At 39.2% G+C, this 20547-nt stretch overlaps 1 protein-coding gene across 2 annotated transcripts in view; it reads right to left on the bottom strand.

The window, feature by feature from the left end:
- cramp1 (cramped chromatin regulator homolog 1) overlaps positions 1 to 20547 on the bottom strand; it is a 53507-nt gene that overhangs the window by 16852 nt on the left and 16108 nt on the right. For both annotated transcript variants that reach the window (XM_041206215.1, XM_041206216.1), the window contains exons 3-12: positions 19750 to 19949; positions 18138 to 18291; positions 16164 to 16247; positions 14893 to 14941; positions 12954 to 13039; positions 9888 to 10011; positions 8921 to 9002; positions 4922 to 6241; positions 2114 to 2279; positions 1539 to 1729 (exon numbers count right to left, since the gene is read on the bottom strand). In XM_041206215.1, coding sequence (XP_041062149.1) covers positions 1539 to 1729; positions 2114 to 2279; positions 4922 to 6241; positions 8921 to 9002; positions 9888 to 10011; positions 12954 to 13039; positions 14893 to 14941; positions 16164 to 16247; positions 18138 to 18291; positions 19750 to 19949 — 2456 coding nt within the window. The remainder of the gene's footprint in view (positions 1 to 1538; positions 1730 to 2113; positions 2280 to 4921; positions 6242 to 8920; positions 9003 to 9887; positions 10012 to 12953; positions 13040 to 14892; positions 14942 to 16163; positions 16248 to 18137; positions 18292 to 19749; positions 19950 to 20547) is intronic.

The following is a 20547-nucleotide window of genomic DNA, read 5'->3' as shown; positions in this document are numbered from 1 at the left end:
ACACTGCACGAGGAACCAACACACGCCAATGCAAAACTCTTGCAATCCACAAGGTCTGTGAAAATATATAGTGGAATGCATCCACTAGTGCAGAATTGAGAGGAGGAGGAATCTAACAGAAGTAGTATCCAGTTTTTGACAGAGCTTAAGAAGGATAAGTAATGAAAAACTCAATCAATTACTTTGAATATTTCTTTTCAAAGATCAAGATTGGCTCTGTGACATGGAATTAAATAAAGGGAAAAAATATTAAAAGGTTACAGAGAAAGAGCAGGAAAATGGGATAGTTTATTGTGCCAAATGGCTTCCCTTTAGGTTGAAACTACACTGATTCTAAACCATAAACTATGGTGCACTACACCAAAAAGAAAATTGTATCCCTACTAATCTCAGGTCATACTATTCAGAATAATGATGTATTCAATTGTCATCGAGGCAATATTCACAGATCAAACTTCAGCAGTTTGTAACTGTAAATTGAATACTGAATTAGGATTGTTCTTGTCTAATTTCTATCTTTTATTAATTTTCTGTTATACAGAGAAGGTGAAATTGAGCTCAAAGTGATGCATATCAGTGCTAGGGAAAGGGATCATTTCATACTTTTGGCACCAAATCAGCATGCTGCAGTAAAATATTAATACGGACAAACAGAGGATAAAGCTCTCTAATTCCAGCATCAGGAAGGATAATTAACATTCCTGATCTGGAATCAGATCCACATTTAACGGTTACTAAAGTAATTATTCAATCATTACATGTTTTAACACAATAATTAATATCTTTGTGCACACAAAGTACAAAATTGTACTAAAATTGAGTCACCAGAAAAAGAACAAAACTCCTTAAGTAGTCTTGCTATTATTGTGCTGCCATTAAATGCCTGCACTGCAGGCACTACCAAAGAGTTCAGTCACCAACTGGCTCAATAGCAATACAATTAAATCAGATCTATTGATGAGAAGAGAAAGGATAAAATAATCAGCACAGTCCAACTTAACCCATCAATGAAAGCAATTCTTTGGATTTCAGAAAAATCAGAACCAGCAAAAAAGGTGCTGCTGTTATTACTCTTCGTAGTCTCAAATGTAGTCATTTTTAAAATTCATTCACGGGATGTGGGCTTCGCTGGTTGGGCCAGCATTTATTGCCCATCCCTAGTTTCCCTTGAGGTGGTGGTGGTGAGCTGCCTTCTTGAACCCCTGCAGTCCACGTGGTGTAGGTACAGCCACAGTGCTGTTAGGGAGGGAGTTCCAGGGTTTTGACCCAGTGACAGTGAAGGAATCTGTGGAATAATGTGTCTTTTCTTCAGTTGTTCTTGGGGGTGTGGGAATTGCTAGCAAAGCCACCATTTTTTGCCAATCCCCAATTGTCCTTGAAAAGTTAGTGGTGAGCCACCTTCTTGAACCAGACCCAGCCTGACTGGTGAACTATTGCAATCCCATCTTTTAACACACTCCCCCATAATTAATCAACCACAGTAAAAAGCACACTCGTTCTGTTCCCTAGTCTCATTCACAGGAGAATGTTCAACTCACACTGAAAGAATCCAGTCGTTGCCTGAATGTCAGATCAGCCTCCTTGCTGGGTGAATATATCTTGTTATGCCTACTGTTGGGCGGCAGAATTGTAGGAACAGCAAATACCCCACTGTCTGCATCACTGCTTGAATTTCCTGAGCTACCAGATGAGCATGGCACCACCAATGTCTTCTGTACATTACGCATGCCTGAAAATAATACAATCACTAATTAAATATTCAATAAATAAATATTTTTTATTCTCATTTGTGACATCCAAACATATTTTCCAATTGGGTACTAGACAAGCACTGCAGTTTCAGCACTCACTAAGCTGTAATATTCAGCAGGTCAGATAGCATCTATGAAGAGAAACAGTGAACCTTTCAGGCTGAGATGACCTTTTATTAGGGCCCTTCAGGTCATTTCACTATCTTTGAATTCTGCTGGTCTTCAAAATCACTGTTTTACACATCATGGTTTGACTCTATTGCAGAAGCAATAAAACCCAAATTGAGTAGAACAGATCACAGTATATGTCTAGTTTCTCAGATAAATCACCATTCCTTGGACTTGCTGGTTAGTGCACTAACCTGAAGCAGTGGTGGGAGTAACTGTTTTGTTAGATCGAACAGCTGCAGTATTTCGGACACAGCCAGGACTACGTGTAAGGGTGATCACCTTCCCTGGAGGTGTGTGCATCTGATCTTCATGGTTTGACTTCATTGGAGATGTCGCCACAGAGCTAGATTCTGGACTCTAAACGTTATAAAAGAGCTGCATGAGAGAGTAGCACTGAAGTCCTCTATGCATTCCTCAAGTCTCCAAATCTCTACTGGTCTGCTAAGGCACATTTAACAAGATGCCAGTGGTAGCGTGATTGGTCCAATATCATTGGAATGCTTTCACTGAACAATCTTTGCTCCTTGCTCCATGTTCTAACATGGAGTTTCACACATAGGCTTTTACAAACTGCCATTAACACATATTTATTCATAAGATTTATTTTTTATTATGCTGTTAATCACTGCTATAGTAGCTAACAATTTCTATTAATTTCAAGCCTAGTGTCTAATGCCTAATGAATTTTAGTAAGGGAGCATGAATCAATATATGTTAACATTTTGGAATCTCTTCCATACACACAAAAATGTAGCTTAACCCCAATGGTTTCCAATTTTAAAATGAGCATTGCCCATTGTAGATCCTAACAAGTTGTAGGATTTTTTAGAAGAGAACAAATCACAGAGTAAAGTGTAAGTTTAAACCCTAAAAAACCCACAAATGTTGAAATAATAAACATATTAAGTGCTAATTTCTTCATTGCAGAGGCCCAGAAAAAGAAGATTTTTTTTTAAATGTGCAAAATTAATCCTAACCTGCTGATACAACACAAACTTTACCACTGCCTGCAATCTGTGAAAATAGCATTTGTATTCTCTCAGACTGCTGGAACAAGAAGCATATTCATACACACCATTAGCAAGGTTTTCAAAATATCAGAATTAACATATTATGAAGCAACTTTTTATAAGCTGTCATCCATTTGGACCATTTATCAAGGCTCTTTACTGGCAGAGGAGCCCAATAATTTCTGCTCTGCTAAACCTGGTGATATTAACTTTGGGTCATGATGTCTTACAAATCAACCCTATTAACTGCTGGGAGACTTGGAAGAACTCTATTCAAACACCAATTAGTGATCCCAAATTTCCTCTGTACACTTTGGAAATATTTGAATTTATTTCCAAAGTGCAGGAAATAACCAGGGAAAATATTTTCACAAGGATAAAGTCGTCAGCTGCAATGAAGTCATTGATATTGTCCATTTTAAGAACGAGGGAAGTCTACCGTTGAATACAATACTAAACTATCATGTGTACGTACCAATAAATCAATTCCTTTGGTTTTCTTCTACTTTGTTTTTTAATAAGTTTTTATCTTTCTTTATTCTTTCATGGGATGTAGGCATCACTGGCTAGGCCAGTATTTGTATTGCCCATCCTTAATTGTCCTTGAGAAGGTGGTGCTGAGCCACCTTGTTGAACCACTGCAGTCTACGTGGGATAGGTACACATACAGTGCTGTTTGGGAAGGAGTTCCAAGATTTTGATCCAGCAACATTGAAGGAATGGCAATATAGTTCCAAGTCAGAAAGGTGTATGGCTGGGAGGGGAACATGCAAGTGGTGGCGGTCCATGTATCTGTTGCCCTTGTCCTTCTAAGTGGTAGAGATTACAGGTTTGGAAGGTGCTGTCGAAGGAGCTTTGGTGAGTTGCTGCAGTGCATATTGCAGACGGTACACATAGTTGCTACTATGCTTTGGTGGTGGAGAGAGTGGATGTTGGATGGGGTGCCAATCAAGTGGGCTGCTTTTCCCTAGATGGAGTCGAGCTTCTTGAGTGTTGATGGAGCTGCACTCATCCAAGCAAGTGCAGAGTATTCTATTACACTCCTGACTTGTGCCTTGTAGATATGGACAGGCTTTCAGGAGTCAGGATGTGAGTTACTCATTCCAGAATTTCTAGCCTCTGACCTGCTCTTGTAGCCACAGTATTTATATGGCTGGTTGATTTAGTTTCTGATTTGTTGCCCTACCCTAATTGCCCTTAAACCGAGTGGCTTGCTAGACCATTTCAGAAGGCAGTTAAGAGTTAAGCACATTGTTGTGGGCCTGCAGTCACACTTAGGCTAGACTGGGTAAGCACAGCAGATATACTTCCCTGAAGTCTAGTAAACAAGTAGTAAACAAATGGGTCTTTACAACAATCAATGATACAGTAGTTATCATGGTCACCATTACTGAGACTGGCTTTATATTCCAGATTAATTAACTGGATTTAAATTCTACCAGTTATTATGGTGGGATTTGAACCCATGTCCCCAGAGCATTAACTCTGGGCCTCTAGATTAATAGTCCAGTGACATTACCCCTACACCATCATCTCCCCTAAAAGAAAAGGGCTTCAAGAAAATGACACAAGATGGTAGTCGCCTTAAGTGTTGACTTGTGACTGGTGTCCAGAGATGTTGAATGCACGAATATAAGTGATCATGAACAGGCACATTGCAATCAGAGCTGCCCAGTTAAGCTCCTCCAATCAGTGCTGAAATGGAATGACAGCACGTGTCTCTGTGCTGTGCCGTAAATGGTAAGACTTTAGAAACAAACTTCTTGCCCTTTAGAGTAAACAAGAGTAAAACTAGTCTGTAGACAGGTACTGACCACAGTTATCTTCTAACATTCTTTAGTTTCTGGGGGGGTTTTTAACAGTACGAACCAAAATATAAAATGATATTAGAAGTTTCTTTATTCTCTATGCCTTTAAAATACCATTTGCGTTTAAACCGTTTTAGCAGAAACTCACTGTTATTCTCACCCATCGATCCAGTATACTCACAGGTTTAGGATTCACTTCAGTGGTGATAATTTGCAGCAAGCACTTCAGTAATCTCTGACTTGCACCCCTTGTTCTCTCAGTTTCCTCTGCGTTATTCCGCTGGGTCTGTACCCAGTCATACTCAAGCTGTAGTTTGCTGGGTTTCCCCAGCATGAGGTACAATTCAGCCAACGTCAGATTCTCAGAGGTACTCGGGCTCCAGCCATCCTCCTGCATCTGCTGCGCAAAGTGGGTAGTATCCTCTTTTGGTGGCTTTGGAACAATGCTGGCACTATTAGGTTGTCCCTGAGGGGGCGAAGCAATTATCAAGGCCTGCCTCATAAGGCAGTCAGTATCAGACACCTCTTGGGTACATGACACTGACTGTTCACGAGTGCAAATAGAAGGTAGGGTCCTATTATCACCATCATCTAATGTAGTTGAACTGGATGACTTTAAAGTAATATCATTGGCCAACTGTGGCCCTGAAACTGCAAGTTGTTCAGTGCTGAGTTCCATCATTTCTACATTTCCCGAATGCACAGCACTGGGATCAACAGAAAATCCATTTATGCCTGAAGCAGGAACATCTTTTTCGGAGGATTTGTCCTTACACATACACCTTTCTGGAACTACTAAGTTCTGACAAGACTTCATGTAACGAGGGAATGGGTCCAAGAGGGATGCCTCATCAGTGTTCATAGTCCCCCCACAAACACAGAGTTCAGCAGTGCTGGCTGCTTCTGGGGACTCCATTAGAGCTGCTTCATTACCATTGCATTCTTCAGTGGAAACATCGGAATTAGCTTTGGGGGAATTAAATAGATTTTCTCCATTTTCCCCTGATTCTTGTTGTGCCACATCAAAAAACTCCTCTGCTTTTGGACTCTCCTGGTGGGCAGCTGTCTCTTCAGCAGTGATACCTTCCAAAGAAGGAATTCCCTCTTCAGTGCTTTGTGGTCCTTCTCCAGTCAACAACCCAGTCATTTTGCTACCAGTTCTCCCGTCTGTTGTGGCCCGTATTTGTTTAATATGTCCCTTCATTGGGCCCTGTGCTCCCTGGTTGAGATTAACTGTCGGATCCTTTGTAATAGAGGCCCTAGCTAGGATTTGTGCTGGTGGGAGCAAATGAGTGTCCTTCACGTTCTGTCTGCACCTCCCCGTTTCCTGCCAGTGCACTGTACAGCAGGCTTTTGAGTGAACCACCTTTGCCACTCCAGGCAGTGCAGTTAAGGTACAGTTCTCTGCAGGATAGAGATGGAGCTCCGTCTTTTCTTCAAGTCCCACAATCCTCGATTCATTATCTCCAGAGTCCTGCTGGCGTTCTTCTAATGATTTACGCTGAAGAACAAAGTCAAGGCAAAACTTGAGGCAAGACATTTGTATGTTTACATGAATTAAAATTAGTGTACAGTATCTAAGGTCAGCTTAGTTTAATTGTGGCACTCTAACCACCTTCAGACAGTATTGGACTTACTGCTAGTAGCGAAAGAGGAAAAGAAAGCAAAGAGGAAAAAGAAAAGAAAGAAGTTGCAGTCACAGTGCATCTTTCATAACCTCAGGATGTTGCGAAGTTATTCACAGCCCATGACTTGCTTTTGAGGTGTATTCACTGTTGTATTGTAGGGAAGCACAGCAGCCAATTTTGCGCACAAGGAACCCAACCAACCATGCGATAAGTTTCCAAATAATCTGTTTTAGTTACATTGGTTGAGGGATAGCCGTTAGCTATGACACCACAAGTTCCCTGCTTCTTTTCCAATAACACCTTGGGATCTTTTTAACCTATCTTAAATGCAGGCAGGGCCTGCAGTTTAATGGCACCTCCCACAGTGCAACACTTTCTCAGGACTGCACCAGCGTCAGCTCAAGTCTTTGGACTGGACCTTGAGCCTACCATCCTTCTGTTTCAGGTGAGAGTGTGACCACTGAGTCACAGCTGGCATTTATTACAATAAACTAAGCTGCAGCACGAGGGTTTAATGCCTTCCGCATGTAGTTTGGTCAAACCTACAGAAGTTAATGTGAATGAAACACTAACAGGTAACTGGTGTGGTAAAGGTTAGAAATGTAGCCATTCCAACTGAGGCAGGCTGCAATTAACAGACACGGGTAAGGGGTATACATTTTTATTTATTTATAATGCCATTCAGACATGTACAAAATAAATTTATTTACATTAAGTCATGGTAGCTATTCTACCTTTTTTTTAAGCAGTTATAGACAAAATGGTGGATTTTTTTAAAAATTGTTTTGCGCAACTCAGAATCATGCATTAATGTATATTTTATGGCACTGGCAAAGGTCTCCACCTGCCTTCAACAGAATAGCACAATTATACAGGAGGGCAAGCTACAGTGGAGAGACAAATAAAAGTAGAGGAACAAAAGAGAAAAATATATCCAAATATCAGGGGTTGACTTTCACTGTTGCACACTGGGGTGGGGGGGGGGGGGGTGCAAATAGGGCAGCAAGGCTCTGAAAACTATGATGTGAATTTCCTTTCTCCTCTTCCCATAGCCGTCCTGCAAATGGATAGAACCCTCATTAAGGCATGCAGATAATGTCCAATGACATTTTTTTCCCCAGGTACCAGTAAGCAGAGTATAGTTCATCTACTGGTACTAGATGTAAAGTGGCCTAACCAGTGTCGTGTCCAGTACAGGCATGTCATTAAGAACTCTGTCAATATTTTTAAAAATTGGACACAAACAAGCTGTTAAGAGAGCTACAGCAAATAATGTGACTTTTGGCATTCGGACTACAGGCAGTATCAGGTCTCCTGCAAATACCCTAATTAAATATGAGGTGATGGCACCTCAAAGCCATTTGTGAATTTCACACATTCATTGCTTAAGAATAGGCCAATGCTTAAAGAGTATGGAATTTCCAGACTGTCTGTCTCCATGTTTCATCTGGACAAAAGGGAAGATCGAAACTCAATGGCCACTATCAACTTCCCATTCTATCACAGAATGGGTGGCCCTCAGAAGTGTTAATCTAGTGGTCATGTAATTGAAATTGGTTTCCGGGACTGCACCATTACTACCTCAGGATCCAGCAGAGCCATCAATCATCAGCCAGTCCGAGGACCAGAATTTAAAACAAGTTGCAAATTATCAAGCAGCCAAAGCGCTTAACCTGCTCCAGTTTCAAGGTTCACCTGAGAACCAACCTCCTCAATATCTGACTACAATAAACCTCGCAACCTGCTGTGAATTTTTCGTTTTAACTTCAAATTATTGAATCCATTCAGGAGACCACAGGCCTGCTATACGAGAGACTGGAAATCATAAATCAGAAAATGAAAGAACCGTAATCTGTAAAAGTGAACTAACTTTATCTGTATTTGTGTCTGTGTGCCTGTCTTCTCTGCGCACAAGCATTTGCATGCATGCACATGTGTGTCTGCATGGGTGTGAGTGTGTGCGTGAGACTGAGTATATAACTTTGTTTATTCAGGGAGTGTGAGAGAATAAATAACTTTAAACTCATAACAGCTTGCTGCTGAATTACTTAATTGGAATACACAATCTTAAGGGTAAGGAAAGAAACACCTCTTTCCACACAAAACATACCGATTATGGGCAGTTAGAAAGCAGACGCATTGTGTCTGTGATACCAGCGATTCTTAAAGGGATTCCTGCAGGCCACTTCCTAAAGCAGCAACAGTAAGGCATTTTGTGAACAGAAAGAATGTGAGGGTTCCTTCTAACCCCCCAAAAAATCTTCCCACCCACTGCTGGTTCCTCCATACTCTTTGCCACTTCCCCACTTTAAGGTTGACTCCAGGGCAGTCTATGCATTACTCCTGCCCCGGATGATTGAGCGGCTGTGGGCACTGGTTCAGTTCTTCCAGCTTGGCAATCAGAAGCAATTGAGGCCCTACCATTTAAATTGCTTGGATCTCTTACCAATGACATCAAGCAGCAGTATGATTGCTTCACTGACTGGCCATCTGGGATTTGTTGATAAATCAGCCAAGGATTTCTTTGTTTGCTACTGGTTGAAAAAGGATACAATTCTGAATTCCTGTAAAGCCCATTTATTTTTGAGGAATTCAATGAGACTAGAAACTTTCCTGTGCAGCTCCACCATCATCCTGCAAGGAAATAAAACCTGGTCCATCAAAGAATGATTTGCTAATAACAGTATCACATTGCATATTGTAACTCAGTTTAAAGTAAAGGACTAAAAATGCAGCATGCTGTCATTCAACATACAAATGCAACTGATAGCTCCCAAGAGGGAAATTTCAGAATTATCTTCAAAACTCTTAAATATGAAATTACAAAGCATACAAAAGTTCCAACGTATTGTTTCATAAAGTAGATGAATGTGAATTTACATCCATCATTCTATAAATGGAGTGTTCTTGATCTGCCATAACAAAGGGAGTCATGGAATTGGGGGTTGAGCATTCCAAAGCAGATCGACTGGCTGCCCACTTTATTCATCTATGGGTATAGGGGATGGACAGATGAGGAGAATACAAGTAAAATCAAGTTTACCATTGGTCACTGATAAAGGAATACTCTAGCGTGACTGATACAATTCAACTAAACTGAACTTTCGGTGATGTTAGCAAGTCTGTTAAGTGCCCCATAGTTTTAATTTTTTCTTTGTTGTTGATTTTTTTTGTGGTAATTCATGTGTAAACTGTTTACAGTCTGTACCACCATTGAGCTTGCTTTGTCTCAAGTAACTTGTTAAAAATAGCTATTGACTGAAAGTCAGTTCCCCTCCAAGTAACACATCTGTTAACATTACTCTCAAATACTGCTCTGCTAAATGTTAATGAAATGTTGGAGTATTTAACTTACACAGGACTTTCATTTAAAATATGTAAAAGTTTCGCATTCAGAAACTGAAGACTCAAGTTGTGCTACAAAAAGACAACACAACACACTCAGCTCTCTATCTGATTGTCAGCAAATCAAAGGAGTGAATCCATCACAGATAAACAGATTGGATGTTCAGCCTCTACCTTAGTCGAGGATTCTGTGCCAAACTCTGAACTCTTGCCCAGGTGTAGTTACTGCGTGGCAGCAGTTCAAGTAGCACTTTGAGAGGAAGTCGGACGGGTTTCTGGTCTTCTTCGTCACTAATCCCTAAGAACGTTAAAAAAGACAGTCAAAAGATAGTTGAGGAGGAGATAGCAGGAGAAAAGGAAGAGACAACACGCTGAACGTGAGGGAGCCTCTGTCTTCTAGCCATTCACTCACAGGAAAAGAGCTGGTAGGTTCTGGGGAAGAGGGGTGAGATGAGGGACGGCAAAACAAAAAGGAGGGGGAGTTACAAAGTTAAGCACGTAGTTTGAAGAGGAAGAGGTAAAGGAACTGATGGGGGTGAGGGGTTGGCAGGAAATAGAAGTGGGATAATAACGAGGGGAGGTAGCAGTATTGTCATTGGACTGTTAATCCGGAGACCCAGGGTAATGCTCCGGGGACCGGGGTTCAAATCCCACCATGGCAAATGGTAGAATTCGAATTCAATAAAAATCTGGAATTAAAGGTCTAAAAATGACCACGAAACCACTGTCGATTGTCATAAAAACCCATCTGGTTCACTAACACCCTTCAGAGAAGGGAATCTGGCCTACATGTGACTCCAGACCCACAGCAATAGTGGTTGACTCTTAAAAGTGTTCTGAACAAGCCAGTGACACCCACATCCCACAAAAGAATTTTAAAAATGATATAGGATATGAGGAGAGTTGCTGAGGACTATAGTTTCCTCACAACCCCACCTCAAATTCAGACTGCAGCCTTGGTAGTTTCTTTTGTCATCCAACACCTGTTGTCAAAAGGGAAAGAAGAAAAAGAGAGCAACAAAGAGGAATGAGAGTAATAGAAGAGCAGAAAGGAAAGAAGAGAAGAGAGAGGGGAAGATGCATAAACAAGACAAAGAAAATCACCAAAAGGCAGACAGATTAAGAGAGTGACAGCATTCTCCAGCTTACCATATGAAATGCTAGTAATATGTTTACATTTTTGCATAAACTAGAAGGCTGACTTTATACAAGTCAAGCCAATACTAAATTCAGATGCATGAATTTGTAATGGTTTAAGTTAACAGAAAAAAAATGTGACAAAAACTTGACAACAAGAGGTCAAATGGCACAGCCAAGAGGTGAACACAGAGGCAAGAGTTTTGCTATACTATGGATAGAGAAGCAAATATACATGCAAACACTAATAGGCCGTTCGTAGTGTGGCACACAGAGATTTAAGACCAAGGGTCGTATTCAGGTGAAAAGGGGTTCATGGGCATAAGGTAATTTAATCAGTATGCATAAATGTAATTCAGTCATTCTGTCAATATTCTTATATGACCATTATGTAATAAACTGCCTATATAAACTTGCCATGCTGTAATTATACCTCCTGCCAATGGCGTAGGTACAATGCCTCGACTTGCAGAATAAAATGACAAGTTTTCATTACAAATGTGAACACAGGAAATTACAATGCAAACAAACATGATACACGGGAATGAATATTGTGTATACAATTCTCATTTAAATCCTCACTTCTGGATTTTCAGGTCATGGTTCAAGCTTTTTTAGCCATCAAAGTTTCTGGCACGTACAAAAGTCCATTCCATATACAATTGTTTCCAACCAAACCTGGGAAAAATCTATATGTATGTTTTTTTTTATTGTAATACAAAGCATAATATTTGTGTGATTAAGGGCACATCCCACTTATCTAGGTCCAAAGAACTGAGAGGTGGGCGAAAATCAAAGCCAGGCATGCTAATAACGTTTAACCAGCAAAAAAACAAGCAGCTTACCAACACAGGGCACTGGTAAGCTTCCTGCTGCTTAGTTACTTGTGGCCACCCTACTCATTAGGGTGTTGGTTTGCAGGGTTGCTTTTGGCAGACAGCAAAGAATCCCTACCCCACCGAAAACTCCATCAATGAACCATTCAGGCTGGTCTTGTCAATAAAAACCTTGCAACATATGAATGGTATCCACCATCTCAGTTCATGTATGCAGGAACTGCAAAGGCACAGCATGAAATATTACTATCAAGGAATACCTTCCAATGTAAAGGATTTTTTTTGTCTACATTAGCAAAGTTTCAAGAAAAAAAACCACTTTCATATTTGCAAGGAGGGGGTACAGTATATATATTGCCTTGATTAATAGATTTGAGAATGGTTACCTGACAGAGTTGATCTCAGGATATCAATACAGATTGAGAACGAGAAAGCAATAGCAGGAAGTTGTTACGCCATACTTACTGTTTCAGAATCAGTTGGAAATCCCCTTGAGATAAAATGTGAAAATCTAGTCAGGGAATCTGAGAAATTACCAGTTTTATATTCACTCATTGGATCCCTCCAGCTCTTCATCAGATTTGATAACTTACTTGTTTCAACTGTAAGCCACTAGATGCAGTCACAACCCTTTCCTTTATATACCCTTCCTCATACCCGCTGGTTGTTGGTGATATCTTCTTACAAGAGTTCCTCAGGAATTTAATTTTACTCTATTTCAAACATCACTTCATAGAACTGAATATTGAATTCAACAACTTTAGGTCGTGAGCTCCCTCCCCTATCCCCACCCCCTTTCTGTTTCCCCCTTCTTTTTTTTTTCCCAATAAATTATAAAGATTTTCCTTTTCCCACCTATTTCCATTATATAAAAAAAAACCCACTAGAGCTATACCTTGAGTGCCCTACCATCCATTCTTAATTAGCACATTCGTTTAGATAATATCACCAACTTTAACTTTAACACCTATGTGTTCTATTGTACTATTGTGGTTGACATCTTTTGATGATCTGCTTCTATCACTGCTTGTTTGTCCCTACAACCACACCAACCCCCTCCACCTCTCTGTCTCTCTATCTCTCCGCCCCCCACACACACACCTTAAACCAGCTTATATTTCAGCTCTTTCCTGGACTCGAACTCAAGTTCTGTCGAAGGGTCATGAGGACTCGAAACGTCAACTCTTTTCTTCTCCGCCGATGCTGCCAGACCTGCTGAGTTTTTCCAGGTAATTCTGTTTTTGTTTTATCACTTCATAGAACTTACCCTCAGGATCGCAGATTTTTTTCAAAGCCCGGCACATCGGTGTCTTTATACGCAAATTGCGGCCTTTGTATCGCACCGTGGTGGCCCTGAAATCACAAAAGTCATAATTACTTTTAATGGAGAAGAAAGACAAGATCATCCCACAACCTTAGCATTCACCTGACAAATTGTGAAACAACTGTTCTCTGCATGTAACTCCAGTAAAGATCTGGCTACCCATCTGAAGTCACTACACAAAGAGCTTTCGCCATATGCTCCTACTTTTCTAAACTGGAGAAATCTTGCATTAGCAAGTCTTCAAAGCAGTTAGTTTGGCCAGATCACAAAATCTAGCAAGGACCACAGCACAGAACATTATTACAAGTAGAGGAAGACCATCTGTACCCATCTAGCTAACACAACTTTACAATCTCTCCATAAATGCATCCAAATGTCTCTTGAACGAAGTGTGGTTTTGCCTTCTTCCTGTAAGACCACTCCAAATATTAGTAATTCTGCACGAAGGTGTGTTTTCTGACAACAATCCTGAACTTGCCTTTTACAAGTTTTTATTATGTCTCCTTGTCCCGCAGTTGCAGTTGTATTTGAAATTATGTTTAGGCTTTTCAAGTCCACCTCCTATATTGTACACCTTTGTAAAATCCTCTCTCATTCCTTTGCTTTCAAGGCACATTTTTGTAATTCTTCCTCATTACTCTGCCCTCAGATTTGAGAAATTCATCTTGTGACCATATTCTACACCAATTCCAAGGCTTGGAAAGCTCCTTTTGCCTTGATGGCCAGTGAAGCAATATTCAAGGTATGCCTGAACAAAGCAATATACAGCTTCAGGACGATGGCCTCAGGCTTAGACCCTAATCTGACAATATTACATTGCTGTTAATTGAAATCAAGAAATCATTGTACATGGTCTGTAAAATAAAAAAGGAAATAACAGGAAACCTGAAATAAAAATTAAAAATTCTAGGAATAAGTAAGTCATCATCTGTAAAAAGAAAAAAAAACTGTTGAGCTTGCTATCACCCCCATATCTTTCAATCTCTAACGTAATTCAATACCATTAACTACATGCCCCAGTTTCCTTACAACCCATTTATTATTGCACTTAACTGTAATAACTCTCACTGGCCATTGTTCCGTCCACTTACAAATATTGTCTAGATCTTTCTATAATTTTTCAGATGCTTCATCAATTTTTCTATTGCTCCCCACACAACCCAGTAGTTTGACCGACTTAATTTGTGTTCTGAAGTCAGGTCACCTAGGCAGATCAGAAGGAAGAAGCTTCTGCATTAGTTTCTAGAGCAATCCATCTATCCAGCACATCATCACTCCCATAATGATGACCTATTGTGGCCTCTCTTTTATTCAATTCTTTATCCACCTCCAAACTTTACCAATTATATTAAGCTTATGTAAATGCCTTTAAAGTGGAATTTTATGAAAGAATTTTTGGAAGTCTAGGTGCATTATGTCACAAGGCTTTCCCATTATCTTGAAGAGGTCATTTTTTTCAAAAAGTTACAGTGGTTAGTTAGGCAGGAAAATCACTGACTCGAAAGTAAAGTGAATGTACAGTGAGCATACTTAATAGGATTCAGCATTCTTCTAACATATTTTGGTGGGGTTGCTGTACATTCCTCTGTTATCATTAGAGACTGTGACATGTTCTCACAACCATATTAAGCCAGCAAAATAAGGCTCTAAATTCAAACCATCAATTTATATCAGATTGCCATATAGTACTTATAAGATTTGAAAAGAATGTTGATTTTCAGTCTAAGGACACACATGATGGTCAGTTACACTAAATCATTGTCCGATGGTTCTAGATACAGACTTGAAACATTAACTCTATTTCTCTCCCCGCAGATGATGCCAGACCTGCTGAGTTTTTCCAGCATTTTCTGTTTTTACATAAAATATGAAGGTCACTTACCCAGCTTGAATTAATTCATTGAGTTTAGCTGCATTTTTGTCATCCATGCCTATGAAATAAATGCATTAGCAAAGCATTAAATTAGTATGAAATCTCTATTTTTAGAATAATTGCTTGCTCCAGGCTATTCTGTCCTTCAGAATGTCTTTACTGTAAAACTCACCTGAATAGATTCACTAAGCATTTATCAGAAGAGATATATGAACTGGTGTCTAGTAACACGAGGAGAAATTTTTAAATACTTAAAACCGAACAACCATATGTCTTGATACACATCAGTACATCTAACTCAAATACAATCTTGTTGCGATTCAGTGCTTCTAATTCATGGAATGGAATATAACAGAAGGTGGAACTTTTCAAGGTCATGTCCTTCACATTAAACAAGTATCTTACCAGAAAACCATGGGCATTTTGCTTGCATTATTCCATCCCATCAACATTAATGGGAGTAATATGAGCAATGCACTCACAATTTTCCATTAAGCCACCTGGTTCCAAGGGGCCCCAAAAATGTAGCACAGAAAAGGGCCATTTGAGCCATCAAATCTGCATTGATAGTTTTCTCTGTGAGCCACCTAATCTAGAAAAAAAGTTGCTTACTTTCAAAAAGTTCCTTATTTAGATGTACTTGATGGCCAATTAAATGTAACAAGCTCCCATAAAAAGTAAATGAGATGCATGACTAGCTAGTCTGCTTTTGGTGGTGGTAGTACAAGGAGGACATGAGGAGAATTCCCTTTTCTTCAAATCGTCTCACTGGATCCTTTACACCCATCCACGCAGGCAGATGAGGCCTCAGTTTAACATCTCCACACAAAAAAAATGACACCTGACAATGTAGCCTAAACATGAAAATATTTTCAAGTATCCACCAAATGAAGCAACACATGGAATAAATGTTATCAGTTGATAGCCCAATTAACACAATCCATTTATTCATGGTGAAGGTAGCTACTTAAAAATGCACCAAGAAGTGTTAAAAGTATTCAAAGTCTAAACTGAAGTAATATATGAGATATTTACATGTCAGGTAAATTGGAATTCAGAAACTATACAAACAAAAACACTACAATTTTCATCCAGCAAAACAGGGGCTTTAGTGATGGGGTTCATAGAAGCTAATATAATGGCAATTACTAATTATAAAGCAACAAAATTAAGGCTATCAACAGTTGCTTACAATGTCTACAAAGCAGAAACTGGAAACCAAAGGACTAATTCCAATTACAACAGGCTTCCTTCTCACCAAATCCCATCAAAATACTCACATCCACCAATTTTTTTGCGTAGTTCTCCATAACATATTAGCCCATATAGCTCCTGGGATGATTTCTTCAGTCCTCGAGAGAACACTACAACAAAAATACAGTTCATAATTTTTTTCAATGCATCGTCAGTGTTCGCTGGAAATCTGGAACAACAGAAAATGCTTGAAATACTCAGCAAGCCTGGTAGCATCTGGGGAGAGAAGAATTAAAGTTTCTGGACAATGACATTTCATCAGAATCAGCCAGTTCTGATGATAGGTCATTGACCTGAAACATTAATTCTGTTTCTCTCTCCCTGTATACTGCCAGACAAGCTAAGTACTTCTAGTATTTTCTGTTTTTATTTCAACCAATGGCTTAGTTGGTTAAAAACAGCAGATTGCTGCGCAATATGGACCAGAAGACCCCAGGTTTGATTCCAAACCTATGCTGGAATTGCTGATCTCAACCAGTTTATCAGCAAGGTCAACCTCTTCACTTCTATTCCTGGAAGAAGAAAATCAACTAGGATTTGCCATTCTTGGTCACTATCCACGGATCTCTGCTAGAAGTTACACTGAGGAGAAGAATGAGGTCAGATTTAATCGCTTCTGAGATTGTAGCCCATTACCATGTTTGAGGCTTACATGTTAAGAAAGACTACCAAGATAGGGTATTTGAGAACAACCAATACCCAAAACAGACAATAACTAAATGAATAAAGACAAATTGATTAAATCACACCTATTTAATCTACTTACTGTTTAAAAAAAGAAACCGTTTCAGCATTTGTCATATCCTAGTTAACTTAGAAGGATATGGGCAGGCTATTAATTTAAATTTATTTCGGACCGGTGCTTTTATTTTAAATGTTTGAATTTTGTCAATGTTTGCTAAGTTATAAGCCCGATTGTTCTGTTATTTTGCTTCCCTGAAATAATAAAAACCACATCCAGTGCCGAAGAATTAGTTACAAGAACCCTAGAGGTGAAATTCTGTGTTAGAGCAAAATGGGTAATATTTAACCAGCAGCCCGTTTCACAACCCACTGAGAAAATGAAATAAAATAGCAGTCAGTCAATCGTAAATACCTTCCAACCACTGAAGGGATAACACGCGGGATGACTAGACTGCTGGAGAAACAAATCATAGAAAATCATGAACATTTAATAACTATCCCAAGTCATAATTTCCAGAATGAAAATGTTATCCCAACAGCCTGAATTCTTCAGACTGAGTTTTAATAAATTTCACCACATCCAGAAATCACTCTGCCCTGCGCACTCGGCCACCTTGCAGTTAACTAGGTTATTCAGGGCTATCACAGAAAAATTAATTTGTATGACCGGTATGGATGATTACAGGTTTATTTTTGTCACTCAAGTTTGCCCATGTCGGACAGGATGAGGTCAATTGCAGGTATAAGGATCACTGCAACTTGCCTTATTTAAGTGATTTCAGCCAGAAGAAAAACTACTTTCTTTACAGGTAATTGCAATTCAAATACTTATCCTTACACCACTGTTTCTCTTCACTAAATTTTGGTGACTGGGCATAACTTATCTTGTAAAATGTAAATCAGGTCAATTGGAAAAATTGACTCATAGCTCAAATGCCTGATTAGAGCAATGTGGCTTTTTATAAAATACAAAAAATAGGTTTTGAGCGTGCCATTAGGGCAGTTTGATGACCAACACTTCTTTTAAAGATACTGACAAGAACATATAGGATATCAACATAGTGAAAAATGTCGGACCACAATTGCAGTTATACCTGGTTCTTCTGGATGAAAAAATAAGGAATTTCCCATTCTCAATAAATGTATTAATAAATGCATTAACTATGGTATTGCATAGTAAATAATTAAACTTTGTGCCACATATGCAGCAAACCAAGCTGAAAGAGGACAAGTATCCAAATGAACATCATGAGGTAAACATAAACAGTAAACAGCAGAGCAAGAATGCAATAATTTTTCTAGAATTCTGTATTCACCATTAGTGAAATCGATGTCTTTGGAGATCTTGTGCCAAGTACGGTAGTAGAAGTGCCGAACCTGCTCCTTATTTTTCACCATACTTGCTGGCTTCCCTTTCTTCTTGTACTTTAGAGCTATGTTATTCTGTATTGCTTCAAAATCCTTCCCATGCTACAAAATAAATAAGAAGTATGTTAATACTACTGTTCAATTAAATAGAAATATTTGAGTGAAACAAAATGAGCTTTTTAGCATTCAGTTTGCGCAAGGACCCTGAAATCAATGGTCCCTGAGGAACAGAGCTTCCTTGGGAGATGAATCAGATGGCTTCAATCTTGTTAACGTTGAGTTGAAGAAAGTGCTAGTTCACTCAAAATGCAATATCAGACAGGTAGTTAGATGGCATGATGATTGTCTTGGAGAACAGGGGATTGACAGAGGTATGTGTTGTCAGCATGCATACAAAAGCTTCCTCCATGCTTGTGAATGATGCCTCTGAGATAGCATATGATTAAGGAATAGTGAAGGCCAAGGATGAAACCTTGGGGTTTGTTGGAGCTGACTGTGTAGGGACAGAACGAAAAGCAGAAACTGACCTTCCTTGAGTGATGCCATTAAAGGAGACCACAAAACAAAAGCAGTGGTGGTAGATGGATCAACAAAAGATGGAAAATATTAATACACGTTGTAACCTCTCAGAAAATATATTTTAGTTAGATGGAAATGGATAAACTTCGAAAACTCTGACTTACGCTCGACTTAATTGTTAACTGCACATACATATAACTTATTAGCTTTGGCTGCGTAGAATTAGGAAAGAATAACATGTGGAATGTCATGAAAGTGAGACACATATAGAATACTTTTAATTAATTTGTTATTGTAATGTACTTCTTGCACTTCCTTGAAGCAGCTTGAAACCAATTACAAAAGAACTTAGCCCCTTATAATCACATACAGCATTCTGTATGGACAATTAATGTGATCACTAGCTAGTATTACTACATGAACTTTCTCCAGGGCAAATTCAAATAAAGGGCAGATCTTTATAAAGCCTTGCAACAATCAGGTAAAAGTTTCTCCATATCAGTTGGCATTCCTGTAAAACTACAATTTGTAAAACAAGACACACAACTTGCTGACATCTCGAACCAATGGGCTACAGCACTGTTGGTGTGTCAGCCTATAATTTTTTTTGTAGTCGCTGTTATGAGGTACATTTATTATAAGGGGTTGTTGATGGGGTAGAGAGGTAGAGCAATGATGCTGTGGGAAGGCACTGAAATTTAAGCATTTATCCTATTAGAACACCTTGTAACTCAAAGCAATAGCTAAGTTTAACTAAGAAAAAGCAAAATACCACAGATGCTGGAAATTTGAATTAAGAACAGAAAATGCTGGAAAAACTCAGCAGGTCTGACAGCATCTGAGGAGAGGGAAACAGAGTTAACGTTTCGAGTCTGTATGAAGAAGAGTCATACTGACTTAAAATGTTAACTCTGTTTCTCTGCACAGATGTTAATCATATTTTAAATCTATGTATTAGAGAACCATGCATTTCCTCTTAGCACCAACATATCAGACATCAAATTAACATACAGCAATCTTAACCCTGGAAACTACTTGTACCTCATACAGGCCTTCGAAAAATGAGTTTTTATCCTCTGTACTCCAGGATTCCCACTGTCTACGGACTTTTTTCTTGTTTCCTTCCTCCTTTTCTCCAGAGATAGAAGACAAATTCTTTGCTGTGGTTTTGCTGCTTCCACCAGTGCTGCCAGCAGCAATGCCAGATGCATAACCAGAGGCAGCAGCTCCCCCTTCAGGACCTGCAGAAAGAACAAAAAAAGTTAATAAGTCAAAGACTTCAGGAACAAAAATGTGATCTAGGCCATCTAAACAATTCTTCCCCCCACTGCATGGATTTCAAAAAATAAAGATTGTACAGTGCAACTTGCAATACTTGCATCATTGTAAACTAATAAATATCTCCATTCATAACAACCCTAGTCAACAGAAAAATATAGACATTTTAACAATTCAATGAGTGTCCACACAGTTAGCAATCCCAGTCCAGTGTTAAGCAAATCTGATGTAGGCAATTGGGCTTCCTAAATTACTGAGTCATAAAGAACAGGAAGACACCAAGTTTGATCTTGAGTCAATGGTGTTCGTTGAGCTCAGTCAGGAGGGCACTGCAAATAGAATGCACAAAGATCAATGTAGTGTATTGCTTACACAACTCGATTATTATTTTGACTCCCAAGTTTGCAATTCCTTTACATTACAATCCTGCAAAATAACTTTGTGGGCAAAGGAGGTGAAAAGATGTTTAAAAATGATTAAATAAGATATCAAGAATGAAGGAGCAGCTGAGGAGAGGAATAAAATAACTACCTATATTGTTCATCCCACGGAATAACTTAC

Source organism: Carcharodon carcharias, chromosome 15 (assembly GCF_017639515.1).
Source record: "Carcharodon carcharias isolate sCarCar2 chromosome 15, sCarCar2.pri, whole genome shotgun sequence".
NCBI lineage: Eukaryota > Metazoa > Chordata > Chondrichthyes > Lamniformes > Lamnidae > Carcharodon > Carcharodon carcharias.
Note: the sequence above shows the minus strand (reverse complement) of the source record. Positions and strands in the feature narration are given on the sequence as shown.